This window comes from Betta splendens, chromosome 7 (genome assembly GCF_900634795.4).
Source record: "Betta splendens chromosome 7, fBetSpl5.4, whole genome shotgun sequence".
In the NCBI taxonomy this organism is placed as follows: Eukaryota; Metazoa; Chordata; class Actinopteri; order Anabantiformes; family Osphronemidae; genus Betta; species Betta splendens.
In genome coordinates, this window is record NC_040887.2 from 5,906,018 (window position 1) to 5,921,338 (window position 15,321).

At 48.9% G+C, this 15,321-nt stretch overlaps 1 protein-coding gene across 5 annotated transcripts in view; it reads left to right on the forward strand.

Moving 5' to 3' along the window:
- rerea (arginine-glutamic acid dipeptide (RE) repeats a) overlaps nucleotides 1-15,321 on the forward strand; it is a 107,418-nt gene that overhangs the window by 62,651 nt on the left and 29,446 nt on the right. For all 5 annotated transcript variants that reach the window (XM_041071610.2, XM_029157539.3, XM_029157541.3 and 2 more), the window contains 3 exons: nucleotides 11,531-11,636; nucleotides 12,869-12,965; nucleotides 14,320-14,424. In XM_041071610.2, the coding sequence (XP_040927544.1) occupies nucleotides 11,531-11,636; nucleotides 12,869-12,965; nucleotides 14,320-14,424 (308 nt within the window). The remainder of the gene's footprint in view (nucleotides 1-11,530; nucleotides 11,637-12,868; nucleotides 12,966-14,319; nucleotides 14,425-15,321) is intronic.

A 15,321-nucleotide genomic window follows, 5' to 3' on the forward strand; every position in this document is an offset into this window, starting at 1 on the left:
TGCTGGAGGTGATGGAGACCCCCCGTCTGCACGTGCTGTGTTTTTTGTGCGGACGCTCGCCTGTCATCCGCCGCTCCCCCGCTGAGCCCACATACATACTTTTACACAAAACGCACCGCTCGTGTCTTCGGCGCGTGCACCGCGGTGGATCCCGTGCTTGCACTCGTCTACCTGCAGACGTGTGACAGCACCTGTGGGGGACTGATGGAGCTCGCTGTTAACAGATGGCTCGCTGTCTCTTGGAGCACTTCTTGGCCCTGAGCTTCATCTCTAAAGATGCCGCGGTGGGTCGTTACGGGGGGATTTTATATGTGTCTACTTTGAATGATAATAAGACATAACATTAATTGTCAAAGCACAAATGTAGCTGTTCTGAAGCATCTGTTTTGATGTTTCATGCAGTTAAATTTAAGGATGTCTCTCTGGCACTTTCAGCCTGTTTGAGGTTGTATTTCAGCGCAAAACAACTACTAATTCAAACAATGAAAGTGCAGGGGGAGAATATTGATTGCTGCTATTGATCACACTGGCTCTGTCCTTGCTCTCTCCCCTTGTCTTCGTCTTTGTTTGGGTAGTGCTTACCTGTTAACATTGTTCATACAGGGCCAATTTCTCAGCGCCAGCATCCGCTGCGCTTTGCTGCGGAGTCTAAAGGCCACGGTGGAGCTCATCCGCATCGCAGCGCGTTCACCAGCCGCGCTCCGTGTTGATGGGTGAGAGACCCACACTTAGCTCAGGACACGGCAGCAACTGACCGTAATTAGGTGCAAACTGTTCGCCGCCACGGCGAAATGCCATTTAAATAGAGTGAGGGTGTGTATTAGTAGGTGGGAGCTTTGGTCTGTTGCTGTAGAGCCTCTGCTGGATCGCTCGCTGCCTCCTTTGGGCTAAGAACCCCCTTCCTGTGTCTTTTACACTCACTCAGCTACAGTTAGCAGAGCTGCTACGTCACAAACAGAAGGGCGGTGGTTTTTAACCAATTAATGTGAGCTGATGTCACACTCACTGCTTTACCTTTAACTAACTGCTATTCTCCTGCAGACCCCACCTCCATCCACCAGCATGACAATAACCACCCGGGCTCAGCTGTTGGTGCGCTATGATAATATTTACAGTGGTAATATCTCATGCTAAGCTGTCTGCTTTGAATGTAAATAAGTGTTTTTTACTTGCTTTTGCCGCAGACACCGAGCTTTAAAGCCCCGAAAGTAAAGGCTGCACATCTTGACTTCCCTACCAAGGACTAATGTATCTGATTGTGTGCTCGCACTGGCGTCATTGTGTGTGTGAGCAAGGTGTGTAATCACTCCTAGCTGGTGGGCTCAGATGGAGAGGTGGAATCAATGCAGCGGGCTATGGAGAGAGGAGTGTGAAAGGAGGAGAATGAGGGAGGAAGCTGATCAATATCTCAGCAGCAGGGTGGGGTAGCATCCACTTCACCGAGTGCCGTCACAAACAGGGAGGATTGTGGGACTGACGCAAGGGACGCGGGAGAGCAGAAATGAGGGGGAAGGAGGACAGGGAGGGGCGGCGGTGGAAAAATGTAAATCTCTGTGGCGCCGGTAAACAAGAGGCTTTGTGTCAATCACCAGATGTAGTGGCACATTTAGCTTTCTCCTCTCTCCTCATTCCGACACCTCTGGGGTTTGTTTGCTCGGAAGCTGCCCGCCCATTGGTCCACGTGTGGAGGGGGCGTGGCTCTGCTTGTGGTAATGTATAAGCTGCCATGGCGATGCTACCTGCTGTGTAAGAGTCATCAATAACCCCGCCCTGTTTTATTCCACCGGCTGTTCATCAACGTCCGCAGGATCGTTTCATCATCAGCCTATCATATAATTCCCCGCGCGCCGTCTATTACAAGCATCCGGACTGTTACAGAGAGCCAGCTGTAGGAACAACTAATCACCCTGCGCCCAAGGACAGGTGGATGTCAATCAAACCACCACAATAGAAAGGGGGGGTGAAATCAGACCACGTAACAGCAGCTACAGCGCGTGAGGCTCCATCTCGTCGGCTGCCGGCGCTTTGTCGTTGCCGCAGCACAGCAGAGCTCATGCTGATGCTGATTGCATGGTATGGTGAACTGCGTCTCCCCTCCGCCTGATTTAACTTCAAAGCCGCGCCCGGGCCGAGCCGAGCCTGCCAGGCGCGGGAGACAGGATGTGATGGCAGACAACCCAACTGTACAGTGTAAACGGACACTTCCTCTGCGGCGGGCAGGAAGTCCCCGCCAAACCATATGGCCACACTGGGATGCACAGATCATCTGGCTGCGTGTGGGGGGTGCATTCCTCGGTTTTCCTCTCCCAGGGTTTCCAAATGTGCCTTTATTCATCTGCTGTCCCTTTTTCTCCTGTAGCATCTTGCTCCAAATCTTGTGTTACAGCTAATCACTGTGACCTGGCCTCTTATCCACCACAGGTTATAGATGTGTGTAAAGATGCTGTGCGTGCGCGTGTGCTTTCAGTGATGGCATCAAGGGCAAGCGAAGGGTAAAAGTGACTTCCAGAAAGCATTGCAGCATCTCAGACGTGCCTGTCTTTTTGTTCCGTCTCTCATCCTGTTTCTTCTCCCTTTCCCTCACTCACTGCGGGTAAACAGCCGTCCCTCTCTCCTCCCGGAGCTGAGGCCAGTAATTCCCCCATCTACAGCAAAACCCTTTACCTACCCAGCCCTGGACGTTGGTGCACAAAGCAAATGCAGTGTGAGCCCGCGTGTGTGCATGTTCAAAGTGTGCCTTTTGATTTACAGGCGCACAGATAACTGGGCGGAGGAGGCTTTGATGTGCCGCGGTCGGTGCAGAATAGAGATGTTGGTGTGCTGCTCAACCCCTTTGTGCCGCGCTGCCTCTCTCTCGGTGGGCATTCCGTTTGTGCGCGTGAACGATTATGAATGTGTTTGACACACTTTGCTCATCATAACTGCAGTGGGTTTGTTTTTTTCCCCCTCCGCGTGTTCTGCATTAGTGCACAGTTGTTTGCTTAACCATGTGCATTTCATCGCGTTGCAGCCAACAGACGCACGGGCTGCACTTTTAATTTTGCAGCGCTGCGGATCTGTTTTGGTTTTTCTGCTACGCTTGCAATACAGTCGTCACCCACCGATCCATTCTTCCTCCTCCTTGTGGACGATGTAATAGCGTGCAAAAATATTTACACCATGTATATCCCTTACAGAATGTGCCAAGTGTGTTCATACGCTGCCTTAGTTAATGCAGCAGGCATTGGTTTGTGCTCCTTCACCAGCCATCTATTATTATATCTACTATATTCTGTCATTTATTTAAACGTATTTTTGTTTATTTCTAGTAATTGCCATGTGTATTATGTAAATGTTAATTATAAACATTATCATTAACATTTACATAATAATAATAATAATAAATTTGCTTATTCTAGCATCAGTGCCATACATCCCTTTGGCAATTTTATATAAACAAAGACAAAACTGATCCGTTTTTTCTCCCACACTGAAAACTCTCTAGTGGTGAGCTGCGTGTGTAGGAGGCATACGTAAAACATTCATCAGTAACACTATCATAGTGTTTTCAACAATTCAACCTTTCCAATCAATTTAAAATGCCTTTGGACTTTATAACCTAAACCAGATTGTGTTTATTCTTTGCGATGATTGAATTGTAGAAGCTAGTAGCACTGACTTTGTTTTTTTGTTATCAAAAAAATAAAAAAAATCCCGGCGCTTAAATGGACTGTTTCTCTGACACCTGCAAGCGCTCCATCCATAATCATATTACAATATGGCGGCTGTTGCTGCCAGTCTAGACTGAGAGCGGTGCAGTCCGGCTCCTTGTAGCACTGGGCCAGCCTTGTTATTGCAGCTGTGCTGTCTACAATACATCTCTTGTTGCAGCGCAGCAGGAGGCTGCTCAGGGATTCTGCTCCGCGCTCGCGTGCGAGTGTGCACGTTGTTATACTCACATTCCTCCCCAGCTCTCCGAGTACACTTTCTGCAAGTAGCCTTTTGATTTTATGGGCTGTAACTGTATTCGGCGAGAAGCTGGTGACTTCTCCGAGTCTCTTACCACACATTTATGTGATAGCCTCCCGCATTTGCATTCACACTGATATATCATCACACACAAGGGTGGGTAATTTGCATGTAATTATTTGCATATTGTACAAAGCAGGCGTGCCTGGCAGACCACCCACTGCTCAGCTAGTGTGGCATCTGGCTGATACACAGCTTACACGATGTATTACTGATAGGGCCAGTGTCATCACCAGAGACTGACAGACAGGCAAGGTCACCTTCAGACGCAGCAGAGAGCGAGCAGCCAGAGAGACTGAGCGATGGATATCTTCAGAGCCAGCGGTCAGATAAGACAAAAGCAGTCGCACGTGGTTGAGCTCATGGTCATATGAGCTGTTCGAGGCAGTCCGTCCGGTTTCACACGCAGATCCGTTTTTGCATGCGCGCACTCTTTATTCTCTGTTTGCCTGCATTTCCAACAGTGCAGCGCCACTCCTTCGCCTCCTGGGCGTCTGTTTGTTTTCTTATTCAATAGTTGTAAGTCGTTGCGGTAGCGTGGAAAAGAGATCCAGTGTGATCATAAATATTAGGCGTGTATTGATATTAGCGGGGGTTACAGAGCATCACTTGGCCACGCTTTCTGCTCTCCTTATATATAGAGAAAATCCAAAGCCTTCTCGCTGAAACACACCTCGTCGGTCTTTTGAAGCCACAACCATCTGTGAACACAAAACACCTTTGTGACTCCCCAGTGAGTTGTTAAGGATGTACAGCACACACACAACCTGTCCACCCTGAGGGTGAGACGTCTCACGCTTCGTGAAACCTTATTTGTTTTCCACATGTACAGACCAGGAAATAAAAAACCTGTGACTTTAATTGAGATATTAATAAAACAAAAACATTTAAGAAATAAGAGATTTGTTGTGCAGTCAGGCTATCACTTTATGTTAAATATCATAAGGGTATAGGTGGCATTATTGTTCACTTTTTATATTCGGATTAATAAAAGTGAAAAAGGAAGTCCAGTATGTGTGTGTTTGCTTTGTGCTTTGAGTTTTACAGTTTAGAGTTTAGGGAAATTGTGCAAACTAATTTGTGAATTATGCAAAAAGGTGATCGATTAGTATTGGCTGGAGCAAAGCCGTCTCATTTCCTGTCTTCGCTTCAATCAAGCTCACAGCTCCTTCATTTCATACCCTGCTCAAGAGGCTAACACACACACACACACACACACACACACACACACACACTGTGCAGATTAGCTAGCTGGGCAGACATCCAATATGAATCCACACACACAGAGCTTGATATTCATATCCTTTTTGCACACCCTTCTCTGTGAGCAGCCCCCACTTCTTCTCCACAGCAGTCGTCCAGTCAGTATGATGTCTCATTAGCTCACCAGGCTATGCTAACAAGGCAAAGCTAACATAATGGATCAGAGGAAAACAGCCTTCCAAACCAAATACCAGGCTGTTTAAACATGCCACACTCTCCAACACAAAGAAAGCCTGCAAAAAAAAGCCAGCATTCCTCCCTGTTTTTGTGTACGTCTGTGTCTAACTAAGTTCTGACTCATAGGTATTACCCTGAGACCAGACTAGTATGCTTTCCAGAGAACATCGTAGGAGATCCACAGCTACACACGAGGGTGTGTAATATGCACAAACTGGTGCAAGCACCAACACATACACACAGGAAGCAGGTATCAAAGTAAAACGGCTTTGAAGGAGCTAAATGAAAGGCTGTGATTCAGAAATGACAATGTTTTCTGGCAAGATATAAGCGTGTGTGTCTGCCTGAGAGCGAGAACTTGGAAAAAAAAGTCAGTATTATGATCTGAACACCCAGATATGAGCTCTCCTAACCGCCTCCATCTGTCCTCACACAGCCTGTGTTTGAAGTCTCACTTCAATCTGCATTCTAGTCTATACCCCTCTCCTGCTGCAGGGCTCTGACTCTGTTCTCCATTAAAAAAAATACAGAGTTCCTGTTTATTTGCGCGTAGTCTAAATCATAGAGCGCACGTTGTCACGTCGCCGGTCCTTCATCCCCTCTCTCTCTCTCACGCGCGCCTTTCACGGTGCTGCTTCTCTGCATCATCGCTCGTCTTAAAAGTCTTGGCTAAAAGCACCGTGCAGTAGACGTGTGTTGAAGGCAAAGACAAATATTTAACTTGGACACATGCTGGCTATTTTATGGAGCACGGCAGCCAGAGCCGGGGTTCCTGATCCTCTGTGTCGTCTGCGTGTGAAACACGGGCCGAGCGGTCAACAGCTTCCTGGCTTTGTCCCGCTGCCGCGCATTTCCAATTAGCAGCCAGATGAAACGCAGGCCGCTGCAGTCGGCTCTGGTTTCCATCAGCGCGGACCGAAGCCCTGGAAGAACCGGGCCTCAGATGTGCCAGTCATGTGTGGCGCTGGTGACTCCTCTCCGGGTTAAGTGTGCTAAGGTTGGCAGCGCGATCCACCCGTCGTGGCCCTCAGCGCTCAGGCCTTAATTAGTATCATCTGTGAGCGCTGCGTGACTCTATTGCTCTCCTCCTTCCCTTTCTTCTCCCTCCTCCTTCACCCTGGGTGACCGGGAACCTGTTAACACCCGCGGATGTGTTGCTGTGTATCACTAAATTGTAGGCTGACGCGACTAGTGGGCCTGTGTTAAAGCGGTGTACACGAGTCTGCTTGATTCTTAGAAATGGGGCTTTAAATTTGAGGCATGTGTGGGTGCTTTAATCCGAAGACACACACACACACACGCACACACAAAGAGCAACATGAGCAAATCTGCCCACTTTAAAACGGCTAACGCTCGTCCAATCCAATATGGAGCCGGGCTGACAGATGGGCCCAGTGTGTTCAAAGCAGAGGGCGCCCGTTTAATATCCAAACAGGTCAAGTAAAAGAGAGACACCCCTGTGTAGGCACGGCACAAAGGTCCTGCCAGCACCACCACTACAGCTGGGACACCCCCACCCCCCCTCCGTTTGCCTCCCACCCTTTCATTTGTTCTCGGTGCCATGCAGCGATATAGGCTGTGCACAGTTCTTGTTGTTCCACCCGAATCAGCATTTGTTTAATATCCCTGTGCTGTGAGACTGAGAGGAGGGCGCTCGCCGGGCAGGTTATTCCTCCGTCCTCCGTGGGCCTCTCTGTGCGGCCATAAGGAGCGGAGGATTGCAGAGTGGAGTCACGCGGTCTCTGGCTCCGACAGCCTGATTTAGAGGCGCTTTCTCTTACCTCTGACACGGAGTCCCAGCCTGCCCTGCTCCACTGCAGGGTGAGGAGAAGAATAGTGGTGCTTATCCTGAAAGGCTGTTATTTGTGTGTGTGTGTGTGTGTGTGTGTGTGTGTGTGTGTGTGTGTGTGTGTGTGTGTGTGTGTGTGTGTGTGTGTGTGTGTGTGTGTGTCTGTGTGTCTGTGTGTCTGTGTGTGTGTGTGTGTGTGTGTGTGTGTGTGTGTGTGTGTGTGTGTGTGTGCGCGCTCACACAGCATGCTGTCATTTCTTTTTATCCACCTCCTTTATCTGTCACCGAGATGTCGAAGATTGCGTGAGCAGATCTGTTGTACCCCGACAGCGTGCGTTGACGCACACGTACAGCTCGTGTGTGTGTGTGTGTGCGCGCGCACACATGTGTGTTCCGTCGTCCAGATGGAAGTGCTTATTGAGTGCTGGTGTGCTGGCAGATCTCTGTCTCAGGCAGAGAAGGAAGGAAAGCGAGGGAGAGAGAAAGCAGAGTGGAAAACCCTTTCCATCAGATCCATCATCTCTGTGTGTGTTTATGCCAGTGGATGTGTGATCACCCCGGCCTGCTCTTCCTGCCTGCCTCCCCTCTCTAATCTTATCATGTCGGCGCAGCAGATTAGTCCTCCCAGATCCCTCCTCTGCCTCTGAACGCCACAACCGGCCTTTTGTTCTCGGCCGCGCTTGTGTTTGCAGCAGGTGAGCTGAACGCGCTCCCACTCTGTGCCTCTGCCCGTCGGCGGCTCCCACGCCTGACGTTGGCCCACTGAGACGTTAGCTCAGCACGCTGCTAGCCTAGCCTAGCCTAGCCTAGCCTAGCTGCTCCACATTCCTGGCTGCTGCTGTCTGTTTGACCTCCCCCACTTTCCTCCCTCCTTTGTCTGTGTGCTGGAGAGCCGTCCTTCCTTCCCTGCTCCTGGCTGCCACCCCCCGAAGAAAGTCACAAGACTCCGGCTGATGTCACCAGTCAGTGTGGAGATGGGGGAGGGGGGGGGTCGCTAACAGGGTTAGCGCAGGAAGAAGAGAGTGTCTGAAAAGCAGGGAAAATAAACAGAGGTTTCCTGTTAACGAGGTGCAGCGGGGGCCGTCGTGTGGGCGCGGGAGGCTCTGGTTCCGTTAAAGCGCAGCTCCAGTGTTCTGGGGGGGGGCGTTGGGGGGGAGGCTACAGGTTGCTCCCTTCGTTTCTGTCACAGCAGCGCGGCCCTGGCCGTGTTGTAAAGGCCGCTGAGAACAGATGTGGGCCGGCGCTGGAGCCGCTGCTGCCGGTGCCAAACCCTGCAAGGCCCGGACCGCGTCGGCATCGGGAGGCACTGTATCGATTTCACACACTCCTACTTAAAAACACGGAATTAATCCCACACTGTCTGTCTTTTAAGTGTGCGGCCCGAGAGATTCACTTTATTAAATACAAGCTGGTTTCTTTTTAGATTCAAAGCCTTTTCATGTAAGAGACGAGCGTCTGCCCTTTTGCATTCCCATCTCTCTTTGCAGTCTTTATGGTGCTGTGGTTATACACAGGGGCCCCTGCTCCAGAGTTGACTGCACACACACACACACACACACACACACACACACACACAGGCAGCAGCACAAAGAAAGCTGCACAGCTATTATGGATCCAAGGGGCCAACCACCTTTAGCTCGTCCGAAGGAGAATTAACACACTCACCAGTGGCTGGCGAGGGATGAATGCGTTGGCTTTTTATTAACAGCTCCACATTTCTAGACTTCCACAGCCCCGGTTATATTTTCCGACGTAGCGCTCGTGTGATCGTGGCCCTGTAATCCGCGTTCCCAAGAATACCACAGGCCAGGCTCGGCCACTGGAGGGAGGGGAGGTGCCATTGTATTCAGCTGCAAAGCATGACTCTCAGATTTATATCTCATCAATGAATACAGGGGAAGCCTTGTACCCTGGGGGTTCGGGGAGGCAGGAGGGGGGGGGTGTAATTTTAAGTCGGAGGAAATGAGAAGGTCCTGCTCCTCCTACCTTAATCCAGCCCTTTTCTCTCTCCTCATTTTCCCCCGTCTATCTCCCTTTGCTCTGCTCCCTTGCACTTTCTCTCTCTGCCCCCTCGTTTCATTTCTTTCTCTCAGTAGTGGGTTAGTAAGTCTTTTGGCCTCTCTGCGGCGCGCAGCATTCCCAGGGTTTAGGGCCCAGGAGGAGGGGAGGGCAGGGCCGTGTTTGGCCTCTGGCAGGACAGACAAAGATGGCCGACGGCGCGCGGGGCTCGGCTCGGCTCGGCTCGGCTCGCTACACGCAGCGTGGAATGCCTCTAATCACTTTAGCATTGTGGTTCCTCTCATAGGTTCCCTCTGTCATTTTCTGTGTCAGGCTCAGCACAGCCCAGACAATACAACGAGCAGTTTGTGCGGCGAGTCTGAGCTGTCTCCCCCCCCCCCCTTCATTTTCTCCTCGCGTTATCTACTCATTTCTGCAGCCTCGTGTTTATAGAATTGTGATAATTGAAAGCTATGCTTTGCTCCCGCGCCGTGCTCCATATGTTGCACTTTCTGTCTCCCTCTCCGTTTCCCTCCCTCGTTTGCTGGAGAGGGCTTAACGCTGCCGCGAGCTTCTAAACGCCAATCTGCTCTGGAGAGCGGCAGCTCCTCGGCAGTGATGAGGACGGTGATGATAGCTGAAGTGACATTTGCTCCCTGCTTTGGTTCGTTTGCTTGCTTGAGAATACTGCGGGCTCATGAATAAGATGTAAACGCTTGTGTTCCTCCTTTTTGCACCAGGCTCTGTTCCAGCTCCATGAATTCCCTTTGATTTTATGGTTTCACAGGTAGCAGCACATTTATAGTCTCCTTAAGGAATTAATTGTGTGTAAGCGCCAGATAACTACCCAAGCTGCAGGAGGAGGACGGACATGATGTCACTGCACACATTGCTTCACACACAGGGTGTCTATGTGCTTGGGCATCGCAGTCCATTAGTAGGGCTCTCTGGTGAAACACAAGCAAGTGTGTGTGTGTGTGCGTGTGTGCGTGTGTGTGCGAGATGTTGCATGCATAGGCACAATCATCCAGAGCCCTAAATGCAGCTGACTGACCGTGTGCCAGCTGCTGTTTAACATGTTCTGGCTCACTCGCTCCCTCATTCCTCGCCTTCGCTCAAGGTTGGTAAAAGGGGAAGAAGAGAAGGAAAATGGAGAGGCAGCGGAACGGCGGATCGGAATGACACCGACGGAGAGGGAGGGAAAGACAGGAGAGAATGGGTAAAGCAGAGGTGGGCCGGATGGTTTAGGGAGGTGATAATTTGCTTGGCTGCGTTCGCTCAGCCTCCTCCCCAGTGACATAACTGAACAATGTAGTGTAAAGGCTTTAAATATCTTGAGCCTGACCTCATGTTCCTGCACACACACACACACACAGTTAAGAGCCCGGCTGATGTCAAACAGCCTCACGTTACCGTTTCATTACTTGTTCCATATTCTCATCCGTGCTGGAGTCCGTGGGTCGTGCAGGTGTCTTACTTGGTTAGTTCAGTGCAGCGCAGGGCGGCTGAGTCCGTAATGAACGCGGCTCGGCTCCGTAGGATTGTGTTGCGGAGCTGCAGTCTCCCTAATGTTCCTTCAGCCCCCGTCTGACAGTCAGCTGAGATTATGTGAAGGCAAAATAAATATTTTTTAGCCTGAAATGAAAACAGTATTTTGCCCTATTCATCCCTCCCCTCAGCACTGGCTTCAGTTTCTGCCATTTTCCCACCCCCCTCTTTTTCCTCCTCTATCTTTGTTTTTTCATTGACTGGCCCTGGAAAACCTCTCTTCACACCTCAGTGCTGCCACTTGCTGACCACATGAAGAATCACAGACCTGTATTTTAGGTGCGCTTCGTTAAACCACCAGTAGTGGGCAGCACTTAAAGAGTAAAATCCAACATATGCTAAGATGATACTGTACCTGTGCATGAGGAAATCCATGTAACGGCTCATGTGATTATATTGTCATTAAGAGAAGAGGAAGCAAGGTAGAGGCTTGAGACTGAGCATCCGTCCTCCCTCCTCATTGCTCCTCTCCCTTGGAGCTTCCTCCAGCGACGACCATCCCACTGTTTACTTTATTAAGGCTCTAAATGCTCTCCAATCCCATTTTAATTGACTCGGTCTCGCTGCATGCATTTTGGCATCAGCCTCTGTGAGTCATAAACAGTGCGTCTGCACAGCATCGGCGGTTGCCAAGAGGCCAGTTTGTGACGTCGTAATCAAACAAAATGTCTGTTTATCTTGGTGTGGGATCTTTTTTTTTTTTTTTTTGCCTTCTGCTCACTCGCTCTGTGTCTCTCTGTGTTGCAGAGTAAACGGGACCATCTGCTGATGAATGTGAAATGGTACTACCGCCAGTCAGAGGTGCCCGACTCCGTGTATCAGCACCTGGTGCAGGATCGCAACAATGAGAACGGTGAGGCGACCTTTTCACGCACGGAAACACAACCGTGCAAACTGTTAGTCCAGGGGCTGCGTACACACACACACACACACACACACACACACACACACACACACACACACACACACACTTACGCAGCCAAACATTAGGTAAACACGTTCACTGGCTTTCCATATCACACCAGAACACACACACACACACACACACACACACACACACACACACACACACACACACACACACACACACACACCTCTGCCTCCGCTCTCCAGACGGCTGGGGACGCGGGAGCTAACTGCTGTGAATTGCATTTCAAACCGTGTCCCTGGCGGCCGAACCGGTCCCGCAGCGCCGTTGCCGTTCCCTCGGTAACACGTCTCGGGGCCAGACGGCAGCACTGTCAAGTATTAATAATCTACGGTGTCATGTGGCCCTTGAGCGCAACGCTCTCAAGTCTATTAGTGACAGTGGACTGTTTACACTCTACAGAAACATGAGCCTCCTCTGTTTCAGCAAGTGGAAATCGTAACCTGATGACAGGAACTTCACAATGGAAAGTCATGCAGTAGTCAGGAACATTAATGTATGTTATGTAAATATGCGTACAGTATATGCTGGTGAACATGACCCCAATAACTGGGCTTTTCCCAGTTGGCCTCCGGGTTCAGTCACCTCTAAATATTCTCCCCTTAACAACAGTGATGCAGGCACTTACAGCACACTGCGGTGTCCAGAGCTGTGTCTGTGTTAGAGGTTTTATTCGTTAAGGTTATCAAGCCAACGCCGGCTGTGCTGCTTCCTCCAGAGGCTCCTCTGGTTTAACGCAGCGTGCCGCTATCTGCAGAGCGTCCCTGCAAGCAGGACTCGGGCTTATTTGAATTGATGTCACGAGGCCAAAGCGAAGCGGGCCGAGCGCGCAAGCGGCGGGTCATCTGTCAGTCCCAGCTCATTTTTTGGTGCCGCTGATGTGTCTTAACCCCCGCAAGGGTCATTTCACTTGAGAGCTGAACATTATGTCCCCTCCTCAGGGGACTGTGCTTTATTGGCTTTATTGAATTATGTGGCTTAATATTCGCCTCGGCGGTGATGCTTGTTACTCCGGGTTTACACAGAACTATGCTCATGCATTTATTAGTGAGTTCAAATAGCAGAGCGGTTAAATCTCTCCCACTTTTTTGTTACAGATGAATGAGCTTAGTCATCCTGATATTTGTATTCAGTGCACTGTGCCATTGTTCTTCCAGACTCTGGTCGGGAGCTGGTTATTACAGACCCGGTGGTCAGGAGTCGAGAACTCTTCATCTCTGACTATGTGGACACTTATCATGCTGCTGCTCTCAGGTAAACAAACAAACACACACACACACACACACACACACACACACACACACACACACACACACACACACACACACACACAGCTTTAAAATCTCTCTAGAACTATAATTTCATTTATTTGAAATAAGCTCCATAAATGACCAGTACACACATTACTCTGTTCTATGAAAATAATATTGTCACCACTTCTATGATAACAATAATTAATTCTTCAGCCAATACTGTTGTTGCAAACAGAATGGCGACAAACGCCATCTGTGTTTTAATCACACTCCTATTGTAAAATACTTGGCTGCAGATACTTGTGTGGTACAATGTACTCCATTTGTTCTGTTGCATCTTTATCGTAACCTGAACTACTTTACTATGTTTTCATTTACTCTGTGATCCAAGTCTAACATTTAGACACTGTAGCATTCATGAGTAAAGCAGGTGTTGTGGAAGCAGACCAGGTGTCTGAAGCTGCACAGCAATAAAAGAGGCTCCCACACTGACATTAAATCACTTATTAAAATGGCTCCGCACCAACGTCCACGCACTCTGCTGGATTCGATGCGAGTGTGTGCTGTGTCAGGAGAGAGGCAGGCGTGCACCGATTGTCCGGCTTTGGATTCGTATAGTGTGTGTTTGTTCTGCCTCAGCCTGTTTTATTCACTTTCCCCCTCTCATCCACTTCCCCTTTTCATTAACCAAAACCATCTGTGAGCCCAGCAGCGGGCAGTCACAGCCATGTTTTCCAGAAACCACTGATCTCACTGCAGATTAGCTGCAACTCCTCTTACATAAAGCAGCCTTTGATATGACTTATTTTCCAGACTTTAGATAAACTGGAGGGAATTCCAGTCAAGTGCCGTAATGCTGCAGCTCTCCAAAGACGGCCCTCTTTAGCGCCTTTTAATCTTTTCGGAGGCAGGGAGATATTTTTTCTCTGCAGGGCAGCTCCGCTCCATCTGCCTGTGATGTGTGTTATTTTGATGGAGGCAGACACCAGGCTGCTGGAAACAGGAAATGCTATCAAGATGTGGTCAGAGCCTCGGCTTTCTCAGCCCACTGGGGGGTTATCACGTCGGGAGGAATGTTAGTCCTGTCCAGATCGCCGCGGCATCTGTCTCCCACACCTCAGCCGCGGCAAACAAGACAGTCCTGACATGCTCAGCTGGTGTTTATGGGTTTAGTAGAGTCAACAGGCCCTGACAGGCACCAGGTACCTGCTGCTGTATTTGTCACCTCCAGAGCATGAGCGCCCCAGGAGATTGTAATTAGGGCTGCGTCTTCTGCTGCTGTGGTATCACTTTGTCATGTAGTTGTGTTGTCTAATGCAACCTGTCCTCTCTCTCCCTCTCTCGCTCTCTCGTAGGGGTAAATGCAACATTTCCCATTTCTCCGACATTTTTGCTGCCCGGGAGTTCAAAGCCCGCATCGACTCATTTTTCTATATCCTCGGATATAACCCGGAGACCAGGTGAGGAGCTCTTCAGTCCCCTCAATTACACCGATTTAGTTTAAAAATGCTAATGCAAATGCAAAACATTTGTATAATTATATTTATTTATTATTTTTGAGATATCTAATTATATATCTTCAGTCTATTAACACTGATTCAAAGCTGTTTACTGCCAGTTTGTTATATCTGGACAGTTTACTGATGTAATACAGCTACATAAGACAAGATGTTGTAATTTAGTATTAACCACACTTCTTCTTTTTCATTTCCATTGTCTAATGATGTTGCCGACTCATTAGTGCAGAGTATTATGGGGAATAAGCAGATGGAAACCCCTGTGGTGTCATAATCGTTTGGGTGTTTGTTGATACGTGTTCAAATACATAGGACGTTTTAATTACTGATATTTTATATTAACATTTGCTATTTACCATCAAAATGTTGAACAAGCTCATGAACTGATCTCTACGTGTCACAGTGGGAAAAGCAGAGGTGTGAGTAATAAAATGAATGTTGTCTGAATTCAGTGGGATTTCGTAGATGCTGTCCCCACTCACTGGGAACAGAGCCATCGTTAATAGAAATATTTGTGCTTTTCCTTCTTTGGCAAGTAGAAAAGGGTCTTTGTGTGGTTCATCACTGAATATTGATCCCTTTTAAAATTGTTATATTAATATTACAGTAGTTTTGGATTGTCAGTTGAGTAACAGTGGGGTTTAGTGTATGTAGTTTACTATTAGAATAAGAATCAGAGCCTCCTTCACTGATAATCACCTTAGTGCCGCTGCTGAGGTGCAGGTGTTGTTGTGCTTGAAAGCTGCTTATGGGTTTAAAGTTGAACCTTTGTTGCAGTGTTCGTAAAATGGTTAAATAAGTTTTGGAAAGCGTGCAGCTGACTTGTGGGACCTTAATCTG